Source organism: Lynx rufus, unplaced genomic scaffold (assembly GCF_022079265.1).
Source record: "Lynx rufus isolate CCGP_SWC_20201006 ecotype Redwood Valley unplaced genomic scaffold, mLynRuf1.p SCAF_18, whole genome shotgun sequence".
In the NCBI taxonomy this organism is placed as follows: Eukaryota; Metazoa; Chordata; class Mammalia; order Carnivora; family Felidae; genus Lynx; species Lynx rufus.
The window spans coordinates 6,354,042-6,380,806 of record NW_025814832.1 but is presented as its reverse complement, the minus strand read 5'-3'; the positions used below and the strand labels follow the sequence as shown (position 1 = coordinate 6,380,806).

Genomic DNA, 26,765 nt, shown 5'->3' with positions numbered 1-26,765 from the left:
ATAAAGTTTCACAACTGACCAAGTACTACAGAGTTAATACCTAAAGACAAGAAATAAATGCAAGATAAAACTTTAACTTGAATTAAAAAGTTAAAGTACATATACCTAATCTCCCAAAATGTTTCCACAGGAGCATCAGGATTCCACAAATCAATGCTATCTAACTGATGAAGAACCAGCAGAGCCTGAATTTTAAAAAAGAGAGAGAATTACTCGAAAGTTTTTTGGTAAATGTAACACTGGAATATTTATTTTACAAATCTAATAAATCGAGCTATTTAATTGCAGCCTCAACACACAGTAAAAGGCAAAAGAAAAAGACTAAAGAACCCAAATCTCTAGGGAATAATATATGTAGAATAAAATCATTTCATTCTATCATTCTTACTTTAAATGGCATATAGAGACCCAGTTGAATGACGGACGAATTCAGAGGAGCAATATACACATACAAAAATTGTTTTAAGACACAAACTAAGTCATTTCAATAAGTGTTAAAGAACTCAGTGGAACAACAAAAAGTTAATCTCCAAGTAAGGAGAGCTCACCAAAATTAATACACACAACAATATTTTACTTCCAGGGTGAAAGGTAAAGTAGAAGTTATTCTGCTCACCGCAAATTCTTTTGGAACAGAAAAGATCAATTATTTTCCAAAGAACAAGGGCAGGGGAAGCAAAACAGACTTCACATTTCAGAGCAGGTTATTCATTCTTACATACTCCTATAGACCACAGAATTGAAGTTGGAATTTGGCTTACAGAACATTAACAAGAATTAAAGAAGTCACGTAAAATATACAGCTAATATACAAAAACACCATTATGAAGTGATGAAAACCATCGTAGTACAAAGTGTACCCTAGACTCTTCCTTGGAACCAGCCCCAACTCCAGTTCCACATGGCATCCCCCAGAGGCACCCCACTGAGCTACGTGTATTCTTCTCAGTCCTTGGTCAGTGTACTTGGTAATTCTTTAGTCCCTTGAAAGCCTTTTATTGAAACTCCAACAAGATGCTGTTCAGAACAAATTATGAAAACTGATTTCTTCTCTCAAAATAGCAAATCAAATGTGTAAACCGCTGGTATCTGCATCGAAAACCTGCCTTACATTAGGAAAGGACACATATAAAGTCATCGAAGGTTAGACCTTTAACTCCAAAACATAAATTATACCAGGACCAGACCTATATTATCCTGTTTTATTGTAATTACTTTTAGATATATAATGAAAACTTCAATTCATCGTGAGAATCTTCAAAAATTATACAGTTTATACCTCTCATATCAAGAAAAACCACACAAATTAACATCCAATTGTTACTATTGTGTAAAAACAATATAGTTTGCTGACACTTTAAGTAGCCAATTCTCTATATTTTTGTTTGAAGAAACACTTTTTAAAGTAATGAAAGACAATGGGTTAGCCTTTTCCCTGCCTTAATATGATTGCTTCCCTTATCGTGTTCCCTTCCATTTTATTCCCTACATGTATTCTAACAAAGCTGTAAACATAGTGTACTCATCTGACATTTCATAAATATCTTTCCATGTTGCCAAGTGATTGGCATGTTTCAATGGATATTTAGCCATTTACCATTGTGTCACTGAGGACTGACCTGCTCTCTCCCTAGCGCATATTATAAGCTAGTTCTCCTAGCGCCCTATTATAAGGCGCTATAAGAACCAAGTTCTCCTAGCGCCCTATTATAAGCTACAGTAATAAGCATAAATGTATGTGTAGCTTCTTCCTCTTGTATTCAGAGGATGAAACAAAAACATTACAGGAATGGAATTATTTGGACAAAAATTAGGTATCTGCACACCTTCTGCCAAATACTGTCAAACAGCCTTCCAAGAAGTATGCAAGCGTGTACCCATTTGTAGGTCCAACAGCAACGTACACAAATACAAGCAATGAGTGAAACAACAAATGCTAAAATATATTTGGTAACACAAAACATACAATACAAACGATAAAGTAGGAAATCTTAAGTGTATATATGCTCAAAGAAGTTTTACAAATGTATATACTCCATGTAACCATTACCTAGACCAACACTGTCAGTGCCTAGAAGCCCTTTTCATGTTCCCTTCAGTCATTACTCCTTAACAAAGGGAGCCACCGTTCTGACTTCTACTGCCACAGACTACCTTTGCCTGCTTGTGATTTATATAAAGGGAATCACACAGTATGTTCCCTTTTGTGTTTGGCTGTTCTCACTGAACATTATGTTTGTGATACTGATTCATCCATGCTCTGCATTTAGCAATAGTAGCCCATTCTTTTTTCATTGTTGTAATCAATGGAATGAATATAACCAAAATTATCTGTTCTATATAGATGCATTTGAGGTATTTCTAGGTTTTTGGGGGGGATGGCTGTTACAAATTATATTGCCATTAATATTTTTGTATGTGTCTTTTGGCAAGCATATAGAATTGCTAGATCACATGTTTACTTTGTAGATACTGCAAAACAATTTTTAATGGTAGTTGCATTCTGCTAGCAGAGTATGAATGAACACATAGTCATTTGATATTTCATAAAACTTTTTATTATTGATTTCTAAGTTAATTATACTGTAGTCACAAAAAAACTCTGAATGATTTCAATTGTTTAGAATTTGTTGAGACTTACACTTTATGCTCAGGATACATTGAATGTTCCATGCATACTTGAAAAGAAAGTGCATTTACTGAGTGTCACATTCAATGTACGTCACACAGTTCGTATCTGATAATTATGTTGTTCAAGTCTTCCGTCCTTACTATCTTCTTGACTTGTTTATTCTATTAGATTCTGAGAAAAGTGTGCTCAAGCATCCGACTAAAACTAGATTTGTCTATCTCTACTTTTACTCCATATATTTTTATATATTTTGAAGCTTTGTTTTTAGATTCATATAGTTTTATTTTCTGGATAGATTGGACACCTTTGCAATCATGAGATGTCCCATGTTATCTCCAGTAATGCTTCTTGCTTTAGACTCTGTATGTTACTCCAGCTTTCTTGAGTTCTGTTTGTGTAGCATATTTTCCTATCCTTGGACTATCGAACTTCTGGTGTCTTTATACTTACGCTGTGTCTCTCATAAAGACCACAGAGTAAGATTTTTGCACTCTTTGGTATTCACCAGAGAGAAATAAAAGCATATGCCTACACATAAGTTTGTACACACATGTTCCTAGAAGTTTTATTTGTAATAGCCAAAAACTAGAAACAACACAAATATCAACAAGTAAATGGATAAATTATGCTACGGCCACACAATGGAATACTATATAGTGATAAAAAGGAATGTGTTTTTTTTTTTAAAGGGACTATTGATACATGCAGCAACCCAGATGAATTTATGATGACTATGCAGAGTTAAAGAAGATAGACAAAAAGAGTATATAGTTTATAACTCCATGTATATAAAATGCATATTAACCTATAACAGAAAGCAGATCAATGGTTGCAAGGGAAGCAGGGGAGCAGACAGGGACAAAAGAGGAGGAAGGAAGGAAGGGAATACTGAGATGCACAAGATAACTCTCAATGATGGATATGTTCGCCTAAATGGCCATTAACAAGTGAATAAACTGCTTTCATCTCAAACGGAATACCTACCAACAATACAAAAATTTTTTAAAATTAAAAAAAAAAAGAAGTAACTAACACATGTAATATCATGAACAAATCTCAAACACTTGGGAGTCAAAGAGGCCAGACAAAAAGGAATATACAGTCTAAGATTTCATTGAGATGAACTTCCACAACTGGCAAAACTGATCTATGACAGAAATCAGACCAGTGGTCTTTGGCACAGGGAGTGGGATCATAAGACACATGAGAACTTTCCAGGGTAACTAGAAATATTCTAAATCTTGTATGATTTTATTACATGTAAATTACACCTCAATAAAATTGATTTAAATTAAAACCATATTTAGCAATCAATATAAAAACAATTTTTTTTAAGTCAACTCTGTTCACACCCACTAGGATGGCTATAATCCAAAACACAGACAATAACAAGTATTGGCAAGGATGTAGAAATAGAACCCACATACACTGCTAATGGGAATATAGAAGGATACAGTCGCTTTGGGAAACAGTTTGGTCACTCAAAAAGTTACACAGTTACCATATGACCCTCCAATTCCACTGGCAATATATCCACAAAAAACCTTTTACACAAATGTTCATAGCAGCATTATTCATAATAGCCAAAAAGCAGAAACAATACCAAATGTGATCAGCTAATGAATAAACAGAAGGCCCTATGTGTACACACTGGAATATTATTTGGCAATAAAAAAGAATGAAGTATTGACACAGGCTATACCATGGAGGAACCTCGAAAACATGTTAAATGAAAGAAGCCAGACTCAAAAAGCCGCGTATTTCATGAGTCTATTTATATGAAATGGCTAGAATAAGCAAATCTATGAAGACAGCAAAGGGATTAGTGGTTGCCAGTGACTGGGGTAACGGGAGGATGCAGAGTGGCAGGGTTTATTTTGGAGTAACGAAAATGTTTCAGGATTAGTGGTGATGGCTGCACAACCTTGTGAATATACTGAAAAACACTGAATTGCACACTTTAAAACAGTAAACTTTATGGTATGTGATTCAGATGCAAATTCAAAATTCAATACATATTTTAAAACAATTCCAAAAGGTCAACTGCAATTAGAAAAATCTAAGGGTTTAAATTAAGCATCATAATTTGCACAACATTTTTGCTACATGAGATATACAGCAATTAAACCTTTTCCTTCTCCAGAGTTCATAAAACAGCATACAGACACAAACACACTTCTAGAAATGCCATCTCTCTCTGACAGATGTCCAGAAATGACATCTATCATAGAAACCACACACCAAAGAAACATGAAGAACATATACATTTACAAGCTTTCCTTCAAGAGCCCAGAATTCATTTCCCCTTACCTCCATTGCCTCCTGTGCGATCTCTGGCATGTGTGACTGAGGGACCAGCTGGACGAGCCCTGTAATTAATTCCGCTGTGCTGCCTTGGGTTTCAGGCCCCTGTTTCCTTGGATTCTGCAAGGAAAAAAAAGCAAGCTTCAATTTAAAAAAATGTATCTATCACCTAACAGGGGCCAGAGAGAAAAGGGAATGGAGAGTGAATGCTGATGGGTACACTAAGCTTCTCTTTAGGGTTATGACAACGTTCTAGAAATGTTCTAGAATTAGATAGTGGTAATGCTGCAGAATCTTGTAAATGTACTAAAACCAGTAAATTGTACACTTTAAAATAGTGAATTTCATGGTATGTGTATATCTCGATAAAATAACAATTGGGGAATTTTTTAAAAGTCAGAACTTCTTTTGTTAAGGAGTCGCTTAATCTACATCTATACTGTTCCTTCATGTGAATAATGTCCAGAGAAAATTCTGATTAAAAGAAAACAAAAACTAAGTATTAGCTTTTTAATTAAGAAATTATACCTTATATATAAGGAGCAGGTAATTTTTTTCACCAACACTACACTGGCTAAATACTACACCTCTGGTTTGGAGCTTACTGGTTTTAATCTTACAAATGACTGCACTCAAAGGCAAAGAACAGGTCCGGTCTAGTAGAAAGGATCGCCCTAGGCCGTCCAAGGCTGGAATCCACACCTCCAGATACCCACACTGCAGTCTGTTTCATTGTGGAAAAACGTTGGGTACTAAGCAAAGCACATCCACGGGGTACATAAATGCACATGTCTACCTTAAGAGACTAAAATGCTTCCTGTAGCTTGGATGCATCTATTTACACTTCACGAACATATGGCTCATTTAAGTGAGACCAATACAACCTGTGTCCCTATTTTATTTTACTAACTAGATTCTTTCCCGCCATAATGATTAAGGTAAGCCCTCATCCCGGAGTATAATTCACAACTGTTAGCCTACTTTATAAAATTTATATTCGTTCACAAATAATTCAGTAACATTTATTGAATACCAAAGACATAACAAGTTGAAAAGATGTGTTTCTGGGGCACCTGGATGGCTCAGTCAGTTGAGCATCCAACTCTTGATTTCAGCTCAGGTCATGATCTCATGGTTTGTGAGATCGAGCCCCACATTGGGCTCTGCACTGAGTATGGAGCCTGCTTGGGAGTCTGTCTGTCTGTCTGTCTCTCTCTCTCTCTCTCCCTCCTCCCCTGTGCATGCATGCACACTCTCTCTCTCAAAATAAATAAATAAATATTTTTAAAAAAGTGTTTCCTACCCTCTTGGAACATGTAATCTGGTGGGGAAAACAAACGTCAATAAAATAACCAGACCAACAACTGTAAAACTGCAAATGAGATAAGAACTACGAAGCTACAAGCTGCTATGAGCACTGTGATAGAGAAATGTGGCACAATTTCATGGAGGCTTCCTTAGGGCAGTGATCACAGCTCAAAATTAGCAGGAATTACTATTGTAAAGAGGAAAGAGAAGTGTATCATAAACAGAAGAAACAGCAGGGGTAGGTATGAAGGAATGTGGTAAGATGGAATGAACAGACCATCATGACTACAGAAAAAAGAGAAAGAAAAATATAATGTTAGATGTGGCAGAAGGGGCAGGTAGGAATCAGACTCTGCATGCCCCTGTAGGTCTCTTTGGAGACCAAAAGGTCTTTATTCCAAGAGCAATTTCAACTAACACATGTTAAGCTGGACAAAAGGCATGATAAGATTTGCTTTTCAAAGAGATCACCAGACCTTTAGTGCAGAGAAATGTTTAGAGGGAGGTAGGAGAGGATGTTAGCTGGACAATTAGGAGGCTAGACAACATGAGAGTAATATGGATTAGGGTAGAGATGAAAGATATTAAATTGTGTTACTTTAAAAATACCATGACTGACATCACTTAAGTTACTTCTACATTTCTCCTATTTACTAAGATTTAAATAGAAAATACTTAAGTATACAGTGAATCTACTTTAACTTACCTTTGGTTACGCTAAGAAAAGTTGCCTAACCACTAGATGGCAGCAAAGAGAATAATTTCAATTTTAAATGGACTCTGCTTACTAAATTCCAATCTTGGAAAAGACCAAGTTCTTGTTCTTTGAATAATGGAATACTTAAACTGACGGTGCTCGTGACTTTGGTGCATTCTTTACCCTGAATTATAGCCATGCAGAGAGCTGGTCCTCTATTAAGTGAAATGCATGATGAAATATTACCACAAATAACTTGTGCTACACACAAAGACAGGAGGAGAAAGGGGATTTGATTACCTTTACCGTCTCCCTGGTAAGATTTTGTGAAATTTTCCATGCCTAATTCTAACAATTTATTCTACTAGACTCCCAAATTTGGATGGGCTTCTCAAAGAGTTCAAAGTATCACAGGCCTTCCTTTGGCATTATTAATCCCTTTAGAAATTCTGTGTGTGTGTCTCTGCCCTCTTATTTCTCTGCAGAAAAAAACACTCATTACACTTTTTTTTCATTGAAGGGGTTCACAGAACTCTTGAAAATACGGACATCAAATTATGAACTCCTATATGCAGTAATTTGAAAGCACCTTAGCACTTATAAAACCTACTGCTAAACAAAGCAGCAAGAAATCTTTCTGGACGCTGCTCTCCAGAGACTGGAGAAACTTCAACAAAGCTTAAACATGTTATCCTATGACCTCCACAATACATAACTGTCATACTTGGGGCATTAATAACATTAATATTGATGTCAACTGCATTTTATTAATAATAATAATAGTTAACATTCATTTAGTGCGTATTATGCATTTATTAAACGTTATTCCTAAAAGCACGAGTGTACTATCTCAAGCTTAACAATCTGAGATAGGTACTATTATTATTATTATGAGAAAACTAAGAGAGGTTAAGTCACCCAAATCACATAACTAGTCTGTCTCTAGAGCCCATGCTTTTAACCACTTCACGTAACTATCACTCATTTACCTGTTAGTTCCCAACTACTGTGTACCACAGTATTGCCCTCAGGAATGCCATCTGAGGCTGCAAAAGCAGTTACGATAAAAATTAAGTGCTAACCATACCCATTCCCATCTCCTTCTCCTTCCAATACAGTATTTCCAGGCAAAGCCAGTGATAATAGGTTGATGACAGGAAGAAAGGGAAATAAAAAAACCTTAAGGGCTTGGCAATAGCAACTGGATACTTAAAAACCAACTACGACCACGAGAAAGCACTCGGATTTATGGTTGCTTCATTACCTCCACCACCACCCCAGCATAATGTCTAAATAATACAAACCTGGTAACAGAGTAAAGAAAGAAGATCTCACAAAAACATGCTAGTTTAATGACAAGGAAAACTGAGGAAAAGGGTAAGAAATCTGATCTAATTATATTGGTATCAGAGAAATGTAACTTCTAAGTTAGTTTTCTTAAAGGTGTCTTAGGTTTCAAGCATGAGCAGAAAGGGTCAGTGAGTGTTATTTAGCTAATAATGATCTCCAAGGTCTTGGCATTTCACTTAAACCAAATTAAGTTATTGTAGTAATTTCAAGACCTCTCGTATAAAATACTTACACAAAGCAAGAGCTTTGGATCCGCATGAATGAGTTTCACCATGGACAGGAGAAGATACTTATAGCTTCTTGTCTCCAGGTCTGTAGGTTTTTCTTTAAATTTAAGGCTTGTTACTTTTTCTTTAAATGTAAGACTCTACAAATAAAAACAAAAACATGTCATCACCTTGTTAGAATCAGATACCAGGTTAACGAAAATAGCTATCTAACTTTTTAAAAATAAATCTATTATTAAAAAGCTTTGAAAAAGCAGACATTTTATACCACAGATGTATGTGTGGTAAGAGTAGAAACATCTGAGTAAGTATAAGGTTAATATTATTAAGCTTAAAAAACAAATGAAAACTGGGACAGTGCCTGGGTGGCTCAGTTGGTTAAGTGACCAACTCTTGATTTCAGCTCAGGTCATGATCCCAGCCAGGGTTGTAGGATCAAGCCCCACATTGGGCTCTGCGCTGAGCAAGAAGCCTGCTAAGGATTCTCTTTTCCTCTCTCGCCCTCTGGAAGGATTCTCTCTTGCTCTCTCGCCCTCTGTCCCTCTCCCCCGTGCTCTCTCACTCTCTCTCTCTCTATAATAAAATAAAATTTCTGAGAACAAACTGAGGGTTTATGGGGGGGGTAAGAGAGAGGGGAAAGTGAGTGATGGGCATTGAGGAGGGCACTTGGGATGAGCATTGGGTGTCGTATGGAAACCAATTTGTCAATAAATTATATTTTAAAAATAAAAATAAAATAAAATTCAATTTAAATAAAAAACAAATGGAAACTATTTTTGTAACATTCATATTATTCTTATATAATGTATTTAATAAAGTTTAAATGAAAATTCCTTAAAATACTAAACACTTTAATATCAAGTTGACTCCTATGTAGAAGAACAATTTTCCAAACTGTAGACACATTAGGGATAAAATATTTAGTCTATAGCTCTCACAAATACATACTTTGAGCAATTCATTTAACATTTATCCCACACAAATATACACAAATATTTCAGAGAATCTATGACATTAATTTAACTAAGATGCATCATTAATGTACCACAAGAAATGAAAAACCACTGTCAACTCTAAGACACCAAATAAGATGTGTTCCCAATTTCAGAGATGTTAAAAACTAAAGTGCTTCTTAGAATTGATGAAATATGCTATATAGTCGGTCTCTGTACTTAATAGTTTAATGGTAAGTTCTGCTTTTTCCTTCAATGGGATTCCATCTCTCTTGAGTTACAGAATGCATGTATTTTGCCTGAAGAACATTGATAAAACAAAGAAAGAAGCCTTTGACAAAGATAAATCATGAAAAATGTGCTTCAATTACAGAGATACTGCGGTAGATGCTGTGCTGATACCATAATTATGCATGTTACTCAATGAAAAATCCAACAATTATATTCTGGATACAAAACCACCTCTTTCTATTGTTATAAATCATTTCCCCCTTTTCTTTAAAAGGACATAAAATATCTAGTTTTGACACATATGCCTTTATTTATTAATACTTTTAGTTTAAAAATATGTCTCGTTTTAGGTGTATAACATAGTGATTTAATATTTATATACATTACAAAATGGTCACCACAGTAAGTCTAGTTACCATCTGCCACCATAGAAAGTGGTTACAATATTATTGATTATATTCCTTATGCTGTGTATTCCAGCAAGTCTTATTTATTTTATAACTGAAAGTATCTCTTAATCCCCTTCACTTGTTTCGTTGATCACTCCACTGCCCTCCCATCTGCCAACCATCAGTTTGTTCTCTGTACCTATCAGTCTGTTTTGTTTTTTAGATTCCACATACAACTAAAATCATATGATATTTGTCTTTCTCTGACTTATTTCACTTAGCATAATACCCCCTAGGTCCATCCATGTTGTTGCAAATGGCAAGATTTCATTCTTTTTTATGGCTGAGTAATATTCCAGAGTGTGTGTGTATGTGTGTGTGTGTGTGTGTGTGTGTACACACAACTACATCTTCTTACCCACTCATCTATCAATGGACACTTAGGTTGCTTCCATATCTTGCTATGGCAAATAATGTTACTACGAACATAGCAGTGCATGTCTTTTCAAATCAGTGTTTTGTTTTCTTCAAATAAATACCTAGGAGTGGAGATACTGGACTGTATGATATCTCTATTTTTAATTTTCTGAAAAACCTCCATACCATTTTCCATAGGCTGAACCAATTTACATCATGACCAACAATGAACAAGCGTTCCCTTTTCTCCACATCCTTGCCAACACCTGTCATTTCTTGTCTTTTTTCTAATCAGTCTGACTAGTGTGAGGTGATATGTCATTGTGGTTCTGATTTGCACTTCCTTGATATTTAGTGACGTTGAGCATGTTTTCATATGCCTGTTGGGTACCTGTGTACCTGTATGGCTTCTTAGGAAAAATTGCAAATATACAGATAACAGGATATTCAGCAGCTATGAACACATAATAAAAATGTCCAAGTAAATAGGCTGTCCTTCAAAGGTAAAAAGTAGAGATGCATATCTGTAACACACAGCCACAATTCTCCATGTCTAAGTGTAAGACGCATTTGTTAGTATGCCTGAGGACACTGAAGGGTTCTGGTCCTCAAAGGGGAAGAACTACTACCTAACATCCACATCAATGCTCAAGAATATCAATATAGAAAGGAAATAGCAAAACTCAGAAATACTGTTTGCTTGCATATTTATATTCCCACAGCAAATATCTTACCAAATGCATTCAATCAATTCTGTCTTTACCGTTTGTTCCCATTAAACTTTATTCTTTCATTCTAAGTCATGCTAACACCTTAGATCAAGGTGATCAACTCTCATGGAACAAATATTTACTAAGATGTAACTAAGTGCAACTGTTCTTCCCTGACACAACCAAGTGCACAGGAACACAGATCAGAGAACAATTAACAGATTTAATAATTATCTTTTACTCGGTAATCATTTTCTAACAGTAAATAATAGTTTAATTATGTCATTTCTTCATCTCAGGAATCAGCATATAAATTTTGTTCCAGCACTGACTTGAAAAGGTTAAATAAAGTTTCAATTCAAATGCCTTTTAATTAATGGACATTAGGGGGTTCTATAAAAGGCGGAACAGCATGCTAAAGAAGAAATACATTTTTAACCAGAAATGTAAAAAAAAAAAAAATTATCCATCCATTAATTTATTGACCTTCCATCCTGCAGATATTAGTAAGAATCCAACATAGTACACACACTTTGGCCAAAGAAGAGAAGCAGTCGCGCCCAGGAATAAATTCATTAATCAGAATATGTAGCTGTCTATTAAGGGCCCAAACCATTTGTTACCTTATTTAAGACTATGACTAAATTATAGGCATGTAAGAGCATATCTCCTTTAGAAGCAAAATGTGCAGTAATTACACATATTTGTGAAAACTCATACAGCTATCATTAATAGGCTACCCTAGTTTTAAAACAGTAAACGATTAGTGCTAAGAAAAATATTTCAAACTTTTAAAAATATTACCAAAGTATAAAATGGAGAAGCTATGGCCCATTGTGTATATGTTAAGGCTAAAGAGTTTAAGTGATGAAGAGCTCAATCTAAGAAAACAATGTAATCTTAGACTATATTATTAGTAGAAACACGGTATGCAGACACAGCAGGTTAATGGCATTCTTCAATTATACCACATCTGCAACACTAAAAGCGGATCTTCATATTTCATTTTAATTGGAAAAAAAAAATGTTAGCTTGAATCCTTTCCAGAAGAGAAGCAGAAGAGGAGAGGTTTAAAAGCAAATCAGGAAAGAAATTACTTCACTCATTCAACACATAGGCACTAAATGCCTGCTACGTGCCAGACAGCGTTCTGGGGGGCCAGGAACCCAGTGCTGGACAAGCCAGATGGAGCTCCTGCTTTGATCAAACTAATGCACTAATGAGGTAAGACAGCTAAAGAACTGGACAGGCATTGGAAAGAATGTCAATTATTCACTAATCATGACTATCTGTCATTCACTAAACATTTTATGTGCCTCAGTTTCCTCAGCGGTAAAAACAGATCAAACAGCACGCGTGCGCACGTGTACACACACACACACACACACACATATCCCACAAGCTTTTAAAGAAAGCTGAAATAATTAAACCCCTCCCAATTCTAAAATCATATTTAAAAAAAGAAACCTTAGCAGTTCAAGACAACTTTACTGAAATATCTGCAGTGCTGTCCTATGGAAGAAGCAGACACAACATCTGGGGCAATGCAAATGAGGACAACGCACTGAACATATCATGTTAACACAGTGGTTTGCAACTGGGGGCAGTTTTGTCTCCCGAGGGATAACTGGAAATGTCTGGAGACACTTTTGCTTTTCAAGACCAGCAGCCAGCAGGGTGGTGTTACTGGCATGTAGTGGTAGAGGCTAGAAACGCTGCTAAACATTCTACAGAACACAGGATAGTCCCCTACAACCGTCTCCTACAACATTTAAAAATACCAACAGTGCCAAGGTTGAGAAACCCTGATGTCACACATTTAAACCATTTATTACAAATTTCCTATGTTTCGGGCTTGAGGGCCACCTGTGGTGAGCTCTTTATTAGAAGTGCTCAAGCAAGAGCTACAAGACTGGCATCTCTGTGAGGGTAAGTGCCTTGTCTTTTTAGCTCATCACGCTTCCCTGGTGTTAACACTATGCCCGGCAGCTTGTGGGAGAGCTCAGAATTTCCACATTTACTGTCTGACTGTTCACGGCACCAGGTTTAAAAGGGAAAAGATTCACCTTAAAGATCATCTCAATAGTAAAATTTTATTATTCTAAAAAATTATTTCAGATTAAATTTGTTAATTAGTTTTCCCGGTAAGAATATCAGGCAGAAAACCCTCCTTCAGCCACTATGTATAATTTCATATACACATATAGTACATATTCATACACATACATACACACAAAATTTCATATATAATTATATGAAAGTAAACAGCTTAAGAATGATTTCACAAATCAAATGTATACTGACACTTTCAGAGAATAATAGGAAATAAAAACTCAATTCTTATCATAGGTGTCCTTGGACCAAAAGAAGTCTAGCTGTGGTTTTTATGAACTTTCAGTACTACAGTATGTTGCTCCTGGAATCAGTTAGTAAGTAAGGCTAAGATGTAAAATAACTTCTAAACGTAGGGAACATTTTCAGACTACCAGTCAAATTTTGTCTTTGTTCAAAGGACTAATTTCGTTTCACTTTCTTTCAGTCCTCATGCACAGGAAGTGAAATTGCAGATGGCTGGTAAAGTGGATACTGAAGTTAAAGTGGAAGTGACTATTAACTTTCTACCAGTTTCTAGTATTGAAGGCCGTTAATTTTCTGCCCGAAGAATTAGAAACTTTAAAAAGTCAAAGTTCTATTTACTATAGGATATCTAGAACGAATTAATTGTTAAACAATTATTTTAAGTCATTTTCCAAGACAACTTGTAAAACGATGTCTAGTTATTTAACATTTAAGTAACTATTATTTATGTTTACCTCCAAGTAACTTAGATTGAAATTTTCAATTTTTTAAAAAACTAAGTACTTGGCATCACAAAAAGTCAACTAAAAATAGTTTGTGTTTTATTTATTTTATTGAATAAAACATAATTTCCATGTTCTTTGGCTATAATTTTTTAGACTAAATAATCCTAAAGTATTCAGTATAGCAAACGTCTCTATTTGAACATCTGAGATAAATAATCCTCAGAAACAACTACTGACAACTGGATAAGAGTGAACTACAATTGTATTGAACCAAAATATTTTATCGACTAAGGAAACTTGGGAAAAGAGGAGAAAGCTATTTAAATTATGAGTGTGAAATGGCTAACTTACCAGAAAAAATTTTTTACCAATTTTTACCAAAAAATATTTTACCAATAGGTAAAAACATGCTACGTTTTCATTTGAAATGACATGATGTGACTATAACAGTAACTATACACAGAAAAGTCAAAGAAACCAAGGACTTTTCTGAGGTAGTTACAATGGATCATACTTACAGCCACAGAAGCCCACTGCCATGCAAAACAGTGACTGGTTGGCATCTGATCATGTGAGCGACAGCAGCCAATAAGAATAGAAAATAAGAAGCAGAAGACAAAGCACCACCAATCAATGTCAAGAGTTGCCATGTAGAATACTCTTGCTATACATAAATACCAAGAAATGACTTCTATGATCCTGTAACTGTCTGTTTCAATTGGTTCCATACGAGTTTTAAAATTGCATTTAAGAATACTAATCTGTTAGAATACCTCATTTGAAAAGACTCTTTTTATTAAGTTTAAACATGAACTTCAGTATCAAAGTGCCTATCATTTGCTGAATGATAGCACATTTGCTGAAATATGAAATATTTTATTTTAGATAAAAATGTTTCATTTTATTTCTAATTTCCTATGTGCCATGTCCAGCATCCAGTGGGCAAAAACGGTGTAGAAACATTCACTCTAACCCAGGAGTCAGCTTCCCTACTCATCCCCAAAGATGAAGAGCAAACCAAAATATTTTGATTCGTAAGGAAAAGTTACAGCAAAAAGAAAGTAAGGGAAAAAAAAAAGGAGAACGAAAGAAAAAGAAATTAAGATTTTTAACAGCATTTTGTGGGAAAATTTCTCTAAGAAAAACAAGTTCGACTCACTGAAATCGTGAAAAACAAACACCATTAGCTAGCATTGCAACAATAATGCAGGATGCAACATACCACAATACTTACAGAAAAGGAAGGACTCATTTGATTTTCTAAAATAATCAAAAAAACAGGAATAGGATAGAGACACTGAAAACGCAATAGGAAGAAGGGGGAATTCAAAATTCACGATTCCTCTTACCGGTGCCATTCGTATTGCTGGGTGTGCTCCACAACCCTGCACTGCTTTATGAAGCGTTTCACCAAACATGTTTCGAAGCTCGACTGAGTGACAATATACAGCATCGATCTTAGGCCACCAATCCAACGCAGACTAGAGAAAAACAGAGACCATAAGAGAAGAAAAGTATAAATTTGCATGAGTTACATGCTCTGGTTAATACTGTAGTCTTAGGTTTTAGCCTTCCGTGAAAAATTTTCTAGGACCATGCAAACACACACCATGATTTCCAAAGTCTTCAAATAAGATCTTTAATTCAAACACTGAACCATACATGTATTTTAAAATATAATAATGAACATGAGACAAACTGCCACTTCATGTGCATGGGCATATGAGACTATCGTTTCTCACTGATAAGCCAATGAATCTGAAAAACAAAGAGTCTTTAGAAAGCTAATTCTGTAGCCAATCTTTTTCTTTTTTTTTTTAAGTTTAACTTTTACACATTTCAGAAACATATGCATTTATAGTATACATTCTCCCACATAAGAATGCTATTATCAAAGTTTTAAGAAAGATTAGTGGTTCAACACAATGTTGAAGGACTATGCGGCAAACCATCACTTATATGTCTACAAACAACAGTGATTGGTACAACATAAAATTAGTAAATGAGATAAAGCTATTAGTAAACCTATAACCTTAAATTGATATGCAATGATGGTATAATACATGAAAAGACTAATGATTACCACAAGGACAAACTGCTCATAGCTAAATATTGTTTAGATGTAATTATTTTATGTAAATATCTGTCAGTTTCGCCCATTTAGCTCTGATTCTAGTTTCTAGTGACTATTTTATTTGAATAGTGTCTAACGTAACTTTAAAATTAATTATTATATTATGGGGATGCCTGGGTGGCTCAGTCAGTTAAGCATCCGACTCTTGATTGCAGCTCAGGTCATGATCTCACAGGTTCCTGAGTTTGAGCCCCACATCCAGCAACTTGTACTGACAGCGTGAAGCCTGCTTAGGATTATCTCTCCTCCCCTGCCCTCTCTGCCCCTCCTGTGCATGCCCTCTCTCTCAAATAAACAAACTTAAAAAAAAAAATTACTGTATTACTAAAATGAATAAAACTATAAAGTCTATATTGGTCAAGACAAAAATGAATGTTCACTATATATGGAGATTATGCAAGCCATACGGGACCACTTAACACATAGGTTATTACACAGGCATCCAGTTTATGACACTCCCACTGCAGAGGAGACACGTGAGAGAATGACTGAATTAACACAGGCGGAGGATTTAAGAGCTTCATATCCTAATCCCAGGTTCCTTCTCACTCAAAACTAAGCTCGTTAAATTCTCAACTTTTAATTTCTTCACGCATAATCGTCAGAGTATTTTAGGCAGCAGCATCAAGTTATATCACTTTAACCTAAAACTATGGGTTACGAAACTCTATTTACTGGGTAGTAAATTATACAATCAACTTACGACACACAACTTGAACATTGAACTCTATTTAGGAAGGGACCCCAAAGCTGTGAGGGAAGAAATACTACTCTCTTTGGAAAGTACGGTTGATACTGCTATTCCCTCAACCCTCACTCTACATAAGCTCATTCCTACCTAACAAATGATCAAATTTTAGTTTGGTTATATAATGGATTCTTTAAACTCTGGTCAATTCAGTCATTTGACTTGCCCAAGCAATCAATACAGCTTGATCTCTATTTATTTACTAATTTACACAGCTTGTACTAATCGGCTTAAAGAGACAAAGGCTGAATAATCACAAAATGCAATGAGATAAAGGTCCTACTAACTCTCCTGACCCCGTAATATCCTGTCAGAAACTAACTAAAGAGAAATGCATCCCATATAACACCTGATCCAAACTACTACATTACTTTAATAGCTGTTGAAACTGTACCATGGTACCAGGTGCATCTTATAAAATAATGTGATTTTAACTCATGATTTAGTGATTTTCATAATATAAAAATTTATTCATTTTAATATAAAAGTTAAAGATACACTTTCAAATTAAATACGCACTAAAAACTAGACATCATGTGGTTGGTAAAAATTATACTGTTTTACACAGTTACTAAATGTGTCCGTTCTGAAACTAGTCAACGAAAGTAGACATTCTTTTTTTTTCTCGAAAACACTACGTTTATTGCCAAACAAATGGCAATACTTTTACAAGTACATAGTATGAGCAAACTATGACAATTCTTCAAGAGATTGCTTAAATAAATTTTCAAATGTGTTGCAGAGAACAACTTATCCAGCCTCTTGGTAGGAAGAGGTCCTGTCATTCTCGGTATGGGAGCTACCCATAAGGAAACTACAACAAACTGCCATAAGGGACAAAACAGAGTGAATACCAAGTACCATACATGTTCCGCTGATGGCTAAGATATCTGGGTCAGATATGTGTATTACTATTTCTTTAGTTTCCCAATTATAACAACATACCTAACTTAACCCAAAGGAAGCCAGTAAGGATTAAGTATGTAACACAGATCTTATAACTGTAATTCATCTCTTACAGCATGCCATAATAAAAAAGTGACCGTACTAGAAGTACCATATTTGAAGCTGCCAAATGTTTACAGTATGATAACATTCAAATAGTGAACAGGCTTGCAGATTTCTTAAGAAGAAACAGTAGAATATCTTAGACCTAAACATTGTACTTGTGAACGGAGTATGAGTATGTTTCACAGAAGGGAAAAAAAAAAAAAAACAACTGCAAACCATTACCACTTCTACATAACCCTCAAAAACGTATCAGTAAAACTTTTATCTTACTCGAGAATGTGATAATAAGAAACAAAATCTGTGAATTTGGCTAAAGAACCATGGAAGGCAGGAACTTATGAGGTGTATTGAACCAAGAATCATTGAAAAGGAAATTTTATACTATGAATAAATTTAAGATTAGGAGTCCAAATATCTCAGAAAAACTTCATGTGATTTCAAGACAAAGTTATTTCCATAACTGTCTTCAGTGAGACTCTGTAATAGTCAATTCCATAAATTTGCATATTTACTTTATAAATAGTCCTTTTCAGTCAGAAAGTACTTCAGATTCAGTATCTAGTAGCCTCAAACCACAGGAAGGAGAAAAAACAAAAACAAAAACACCAACCCTACCAAGAAACAATTTATCAAACATCCTATAATAAGATAAAGTACCCACTGTTTAAAGTATACCTTTAAAAGATACTTTATAGACTCAAATTTATGCTTTTGGCAGGTTACTCGTTAAAGGTCAAGTTAGTCGATACGGGTTTTTCATTTCGTACAGACGTGACCTCCGATACAGACACACCGCGCCCTCACACATGCAGTACCCAGCGGAGCACAGAAGGACGCACGACCACTTCACCGTGTACATGGAGGCATGCACGAAGTACCACTCCAGGCATGCTTTAAACCCACAAAGGAGCAGCCCAGCCACTTACAGCAGTGCCAAGTCCATGCTTGAAAGTGCTCTATGTATTCGATTGTAGACAAAAATATTTCACAATTAAAGTAACTAGCCACAAAGAATCAAAAAAGTATACACTTGGGTTTATTAAATCAAGTTGTAAGCATTTATGTAAAACCATCCACTCTAACAAATGGAGTGTGTTTAGTATTATAAGTCAAAGGAGAAAAATAATAATATTTTAATTCTGAATTACACATAAACCGGGGGGGGGGGGAGTCATCTCTTTTTTTCTTAAATGACCCTGAAAGTAAACATTAAGGATACAATGTCTTGCTCATTACCCTGGCAAAAGTAAAGTAAAAATTTTGTAAGTTTTTAATACAAACATACCTTATCTGCAATCAGATTCATTAAAGTTTCCCTTCGGGGATAAATAGCATTTTACGTTATTTACGCCTATCATTTAATCCAATGATACTCAAGTGAGGAACGTATCATTCCCTCAAGGCGTTTCAGTCGCCCACAATGTCTGGGGGTGGGAGGAGGGAAGAGGCCCAACGGTATTTAGTGAAATGAGGATGAGGGATACTAGGTGTCTGGCCATGCACAAGATAGTCCTGCACAGCAAGGAACTGCCCTGCCCAGAATGCTAGCGCCCATGGAGAAAATGAAATGTGTCACTAGTCAGCTCTATTGACAGCTATTCTTGCCCTGCAGGGATGGATGAAAGCAAAGAAAGTGGGCAGAGTTTCATTTAGCTCAAGGCATCCAAGGCAAATAAATGTGGGGAGGTACTCTTAATTCATCAGCGATACACTCTTAAAGTGGAATTTGCCTATAAAGAGGACAAATATACCTAAGTTATCAGTGATTAACGTTCTTTTTGAGGGAGAAAAAATGTGGCCAATTTACACATAACTATGAATATCCATAAATGGATAAAAGTAGAGCTATGGTAAATAACACTTGAGAACCTTCAAAATATTATTTTCATGATCAGAAAAACAGCATTTTTTAACTTCATGGTCCAAATCTGATAAGGTTTCATCATCCTTCTACTTAATGTACCCACATCAGAGTCCAAAGTTTCACAAGTATCTCTTAATGAACTTGCTTATTTTGTCTGATATGCTTTTGTATCATGTCAATACCTCTATTTAAGTGTGTTAATATTTCACGTATTTAAGGAAGACTAAAAAGTACAATCAAATATGATCTCACCATTCTAAATGTACCATACTGGCCTACAACATATTGTTAGTTACTGCTTTTAACTTAAATGGTAAGGTGACAAGTCAGAACATATCAAATGCTGGGGAAAGGCTAGAAATATTAAAATAATATGTAAAGAGTTTGGGGATGTGGGGCACCTGGGGGGCTCAGTCGGTTGAGCGTCAAGGTCTTGGTTGTGGCTCAGGTCATGATCTCATGGTTCGTGGGTTGGGGCCCAGCATTGAGTCCTGCACTGGCAGGGCGGAGCCTGCTTGGGATTCTCTCCCAGCTCTCTCTCTGCCCCACCCCCCAACACAACTAAGGAAATAAATAAACTTTAAAAAAAAAAAGAGTTTGGGGATGAAAATGTTCAATTATATTCTCAGTGGCACTGTTCTCAAGGGCTTTTGATGCAAATAAAATATTTCAGGTTTAATCTTTCCAAAGGATCCTATTAACTCCACCTTCCTCAATAAAGGAAGGCCAAATTGAATATGAAACTAAATATGAAAAATACAAATGTATATCAATTACTAGATATAATCACCTGTGAAGAGATATATCTAAGTTCAAAACCTTTTGTAAACCAAGAATGTCTTTCTTGTAAAGAAATAAAAGAAGAAAAAAATTTTAAGTAATTTAGCAATACCTTTTGGACTTACATTGGTGATGATTCGATGGAGTGAATTTACCAGCACATAGTGAAATGTAGAAGGGGAATTCTGAGCCAGGCAGATCTACAGGGGAAAGAAAAAAAAAATCATATATTATTTCTAAGAGAAAAATATCCAGTAGCACAAATGAGAATAAAAGAAACAAAGTTTTTAAAAAACAGAATAAATTCTTAAGGTCTTAAAATTAATATTAATGTATAATATTGAGAAATACCAATTCATCTTCATAGTCTTTTCGTATTTAGAAAGAAAGGATCAACAGCATCAGGAAGCATAACTGGATAAAAACCAATGTTCTCACCTTAAAGTGTTGGTTGTTGTGAGGGCTTATACGAAAGCAAGAGACAAGGCAGTCAATCATCAGATCCACATCTGCGGGCTGACTGCCTCTTGAGAATGGCTTACTTGGATTAAAAAGCAGGTTCTATAAAAATCCCGAGAGAAAACAAAAGCCTTTAAACAGTCATGCAGTATTTTTTTTACTAGTATTTAATAATATCAACACAGCATCCAAGTAGAGGGCAATAACATTCAGTTGCCAGAAGAAGTAGAAAACACTAACGTTGTGGTTCACTGGTCTGATAAAATTCTTGCTGTACCATGTTTGGTTCCTTTCAGGCCCTCATTTCTACGTTATTGTAAAACCAAGTCTGAATGTTTATGACAGCTGAAGAAAACTGGCTAATTCCGTGTTTTCGTCAAATTCTAGGCCACTTTATTTAGTCTGAGTAACCCAAAAACAACAAAAGCAGGTCCTACGAAGGTATCATCAAAGAAGATTCAGAACTTCGGTGTTAGCGATGATCTCTGACAACCATCTAGCATAATAATACTAATACTGGAAGTTTATTTTTCCTTAAGTATTCTTAAAGTTTGAGGTAGAGAAGTAAAAAGCAAATTACCTTAAGATCAACCACCATGGACTGGACTAGGAGGAAAATGACAGAGTTGTCTTCCCAGTTGATATAAGTACTTGCTTTGCACAGTTTGACACAGGCTATTGCAGCACTCTCCGTCAGCTGCCTGCTTCCTCCATGGCCGGCAAGTGCTTTCCGTAGGCTGTCCAGAAACAACTTCTACAGAATTCAAATACAGAAACGAGACGATATGCCAAGTTTCTAACATTTCAGATTTGTCTCATAAAATAGCCAACTATCAGCCTCTAAAAATCATATTCTAAAACCACATACTTGATATTTCCAATTTTTTATTTCAAAATTTAGGTAGTTGTCATCGCTGACATGTTTCTCAAATCCCCAGAATCAGAATCTGTTCTTCACTTTCTTGTTGTATTATTTAAAAAATTTTTTTCTTTTACATTTATTTATTTTTGAGAAAGAGTGAGACAAAGCGTGAGTGGGGGAGGGGCAGAGAGAGAAGGAGACAGACTCTGAAGCAGGCTCCAGGCTCTGAGCAAGCGGTCAGCACAGAGCCTGACACGGGGCTCAAACCCACGAACCGTAAGATCATGACCTGAGCCGAAGTCGGACGCTCAAGCGACTGAGCCACTCAGGTGCCCCTCTTGGTTGAATTATTAAAGGACTTAAGAAACAGTCCTTCCCAAACATGGTAGTTGACTTCTCAACCCTGAATTCAGCTGATCATATTCTCTTTCAAAATATTTCTAAATATTATACTACCTTAGTCATGGTCCATGTCAAACTGTCGATCCTTTTCTGAAACTCCACACAATATTCAACCTTCAACCTTCTAAGGATATACCAATATTGCTCTACATTCTGTTCCTCACAAAAAGTTGTCCATTCTTGTGATCTCAAGCCCTCTTTGCAGCTCATCAACACATTTCTCTCTCTGCTTTTCTCCTAAATGAAAACCTCACATCTCCACTTACATGAATTCTCAAATATAACATGTCAAAAGCTAAGCTGATCAAACAGCAGAATATATATTATTCTCCAGTTCACATGAACAATATCCTCGATAGACCATATGTTAGACTACAAGAAAGGTTTTAACAAATTTAAAGAGATTGAAATCATATGAAATATTTTTTTCTGATCACAATGAAACTAGAAATCAACAGCAGAAAGAAAACTGGAAAGTTCACAGATATATGAAAATTAAACACCAATGGTCAAAGAAAAAAAACACAAATTAGAAAACATCTTGAAACAGATCAAAGTGAAAACACAACACACCAAAAATGGGATGCAGTGGAAGCAGTGCTAAGAGGAAAATTTATAGTTGGAAATGCTCACATTAAAAAGAAGAAAGCTCTCAGGGCATCTGGGTGGCTCAGTCAGTTAAACATCAGACTCCTGATTTCAGCTCAGGTCATGATCTCATGGTTTGTGAGTTCAAGCCCCGCATGGAATTCTCTCTCTCCTCTCTATCTGCCCCTCCCCTGCTCACTCTCTCTCTCTCCCCCTCTCTAAAGAAATAATCTTTTTTTTTTTTTTAATGTTGGTTCTTTGAATGGTTCAAGAAATTTGAGAGACCTTTATCTAGACTGATTAAGAAAAAAGACTGAAGGGCGCCTGGGTGGCGCAGTCGGTTAAGCGTCCGACTTCAGCCAGGTCACGATCTTGCGGTCCGTGAGTTCGAGCCCCGCGTCGGGCTCTGGGCTGATGGCTCAGAGCCTGGAGCCTGTTTCCGATTCTGTGTCTCCCTCTCTCTCTGCCCCTCCCCCGTTCATGCTCTGTCTCTCTCTGTCCCAAAAATAAACGTTGAAAAAAAAAAATTTTTAAAAAAATAAAAAAAAAAAAAGAAAAAAGACTGAAGACCTAAATTACCAAAACTCAGAATTAAAAGTGAGAACACTACTGTTTGTTTGCTTTTTTTTAAGTTTATTTATTTTGAGGAAGAGAGAGAGAGAGTGCAAGCAGGGAAGGGCCAGAGAGAGGGAAAGACCGAATCCCAAGTAGGCTCTGTGCTGTCAGTGCAGAGCCCGATGTAGGGCTCAAACTCATAAACCATAGATCATGACCTGAATGGGAGAAAACATGTGCAAATCATACATCTGATATGGGATTACAACATGTAAACAACTCCAACAGCTCAACAACAAAAAATAAACAGTTCAATTTAAAAATGGGCAAAGAACTTTAATAGACACCTTCTCCAAAGAAATACAAATGGCCAATAAGCTTATGAAAAGATGCTCAACATGGTTAGTCCATTAGAAAGATGAAAATCAGGGGGCCTGGCTGCTTCAGTCAGAAGAACATCCAACAATTAATCTTGGGGTCAGGAGTTCAAGCCCCACATTGAGTGTAGAGATTACTTACATAAACCTTTTTTAAAAACTTAAGAAAATGCAAATCAAAATCACAATGAAATACCACTGCACACAAGAAATTTCTAGGATATAAGCAAAATGTGGTATACATACATACACATACACACACACACGAATACTCAGCCATAATAACTAATGAAATTCTGATAATGCTACAAAACATTATGTTAAATGACATAGGTCAGACGTAAAAGGACAAATATTGTATGATTCCACTTATATGAGGTACCTAGAATAGGCAATTCCAAGAGACCAAAAGTAGAATAGAGGTTACCAGGGACTAATGAGGAGGAGGGGATGAGGAGTTATTGTTTAACATACAGAATCTAAGAGGACCATAAAAAGTTCACGAATAGATAATGGTGATGGTTGCAAAACACTATGAGTGTACTTGATGCCACTGAATTGCACACTTAAAGACAGTTAAAAGGATAAATTTTGGGTTATTTTACCAGAATATAAATAAAATTTTTAAAAGCTAAACTCCTATTTATTTTGACCTAGCTCCCACTTTGGACTTTCTTTTTATCAGCCAAAAACACTACTTTGCATATCTCACCTTTAACCCTAAACTTTGGACTTTTCCTCATTGCCTAAAGAATAAAGTTTAAACCCAAACTGGCTCACAGTATCTTCCAGATTATTCACATCTGCCTTTCATCCTCATTTCTTATCACTGCCTGCATGAATTTTCCATCTTCAAGGCTAAGCAACTTTTCTGAACATATCTTTAACATTTGTACACAATCCATTTTCTTGATCACCCTGGCCTGAACAACTCTGTATCTCTTTCTCTTTTCTAAGTTCTATTCTTATTTCAAGCTCAACTAAGGTTCCACACTCCTTCTCGCAGCACATATAGCCACATTATTCTCCTAGTGGACAGGTACTCTTTAAATGCAGCTTTTCACCCATAAAGAAATAACTGGGAATTCTAGGGAGACAGCAGTCTAAGCCATCCTTGACTCCCTCTGTCTTCCCTAATTCCTTCATTCCTTGGTTCCTGGGGATATAAATGTATTTCTCAGGGTCTCTTGCAGTTAAATATGGCCATGTGACTGAGTTCTACCCAATGGAATGTGAATGAAAGTGTGATGTTTCCAGGCCTGGCCCATCAAAATCCTCAGGATGATTTCCCATGTTTTCCCTTCTGGCTAGCAGAATAGAAGCAACTTCCATAGAAGCTATGTTTTAAAGATGGCAGTCTTTGCTGTGCAAAGTCCTAAGAAACCACAAAAAGGAGGGCCGTCCCACAGAGCTATTCAGATCAGCAGCTCATTAGCGCTTCATAAGTATAATAAAGTTCTATTGTGGCGAGCCATTATACTACCTTCCCTAATACAGTAAAAAAACAATAAAATAGTAATAACAAAAATTATAAACTGAAAAACAGAACCACTCTGCATATAGTTTGCAGTCAACAATGTGTAAATAAAAGCCCAATCCAGTCTGCTAAGGGTTCTATTTGTTGTTTACTCTTTGCTTGCTTTATAATAAAGACCTAGGCGTGATTACCAACGATTAGGAGGAGTTCTGCCACGCTAACAGAGCATACTGCTACTTGAGGGCTAGGGGAGCTCAGACAGCTAAACTAAGCATTTCCCCCAGCATATTCACAGGGGACTTTCAAGCCCCTACAGCAGTTCTCGAGAACTACAGATCAGTTGTAAGTGCAGTTTTAAACATTTACATTAAATTCTGTACCCTAAAAAATGATACACATTCTACTCTGATGACCACAGGACACTTTTAAAGCAAATACGTACCACCATTTTCTAACCACAATTAAATTTTTTAAAATCTCCAAAAAAAACTAACAATTTAGAACAATAAAACATTCTTCTAAATCAAATGTGGTATCATTCAGTAAGAGACTAATAGACAGTCTCATAAATTAATAAGAGACTAGTAAAAAAAAAGGGGGGGGGAAGGGGAATCAACAGACATGCAAAAGAAAACATGCAAATGACCTAGAAACAGAAATGATCCTGAACCTCACTAATGCAATGAATAAAATGAGATGCTCTTTTTTACCTCATTAAAGACTGAAAAACATGTAGTCCTGGTGAGGATGCAGAAAAACAGGCATTCTAATTCATATTGGTGAAAATGTGACATGGTATAAATATTGGGAAATGTAAATCTAAAAATAACTATTAAAAATTTTAAATTCAAGGGGCACCAGGGTGGCTCAGTCGGTTAAGCATCCGACTTCGGCTCAGGTCATGATCTCACGGTCCGTGGGTTCGAGCCCCGCGTCGGGCTCTGTGCTGACAGCTCAGAGCCTGGAGCCTGCTTCAGATTCTGTGTCTCCCTCTCTCTCTGACCCTCCCCCGTTCATGCTCTGTCTCTGTCTCAAAAATAAATAAAACATTAAAAAAAAAAATTTTAAATTCAAATGTCCTTGACACAAAATCCCAGTTTTGGAATTCTAGTCTATAGAACTAAAAGCATCAGTTAACAAAAATATATGAACAAAGATACTTACTTAAGGATTAAATGTAAAGTCAAAAACCTGAAAAAAATCTAAGAATCCATCCATTCACCGTCAAATGGTTGAGTAAATGAGGCTCATCAGTGTAACAGAATATTATCCAACACTTAAAGGAATGTGTTAGATCTCTATCAACTATTTTGAGGAAGAGCCAAGATACACTTTAAGGTAAATAAAGCAAGCTGCAGAATGTGTATAAAATGATTTCATTTTGGGGCTCCTGACTGGCTCAGGCAATGGAGCATGTGACTCTTGGTCTCAGGGTCATGACTTCAAGCCCCACACTGGCTGTAGAGAGTACTTAAAGGAAAAAAAA

At 36.0% G+C, this 26,765-nt stretch overlaps 1 protein-coding gene across 7 annotated transcripts in view; it reads right to left on the bottom strand.

The window, feature by feature from the left end:
- NF1 (neurofibromin 1) overlaps nt 1-26,765 on the bottom strand; it is a 248,210-nt gene that overhangs the window by 145,317 nt on the left and 76,128 nt on the right. For all 7 annotated transcript variants that reach the window (XR_006962286.1, XM_047080763.1, XM_047080758.1 and 4 more), the window contains exons 9-15: nt 21,599-21,772; nt 20,998-21,120; nt 20,685-20,759; nt 15,372-15,503; nt 8,524-8,658; nt 4,943-5,056; nt 106-185 (exon numbers count right to left, since the gene is read on the bottom strand). Coding sequence is in view for 6 of the 7 variants with exons in the window: in XM_047080763.1 (XP_046936719.1) it covers nt 106-185; nt 4,943-5,056; nt 8,524-8,658; nt 15,372-15,503; nt 20,685-20,759; nt 20,998-21,120; nt 21,599-21,772 (833 nt within the window). In the remaining variant the exon portion in view is untranslated. The remainder of the gene's footprint in view (nt 1-105; nt 186-4,942; nt 5,057-8,523; nt 8,659-15,371; nt 15,504-20,684; nt 20,760-20,997; nt 21,121-21,598; nt 21,773-26,765) is intronic.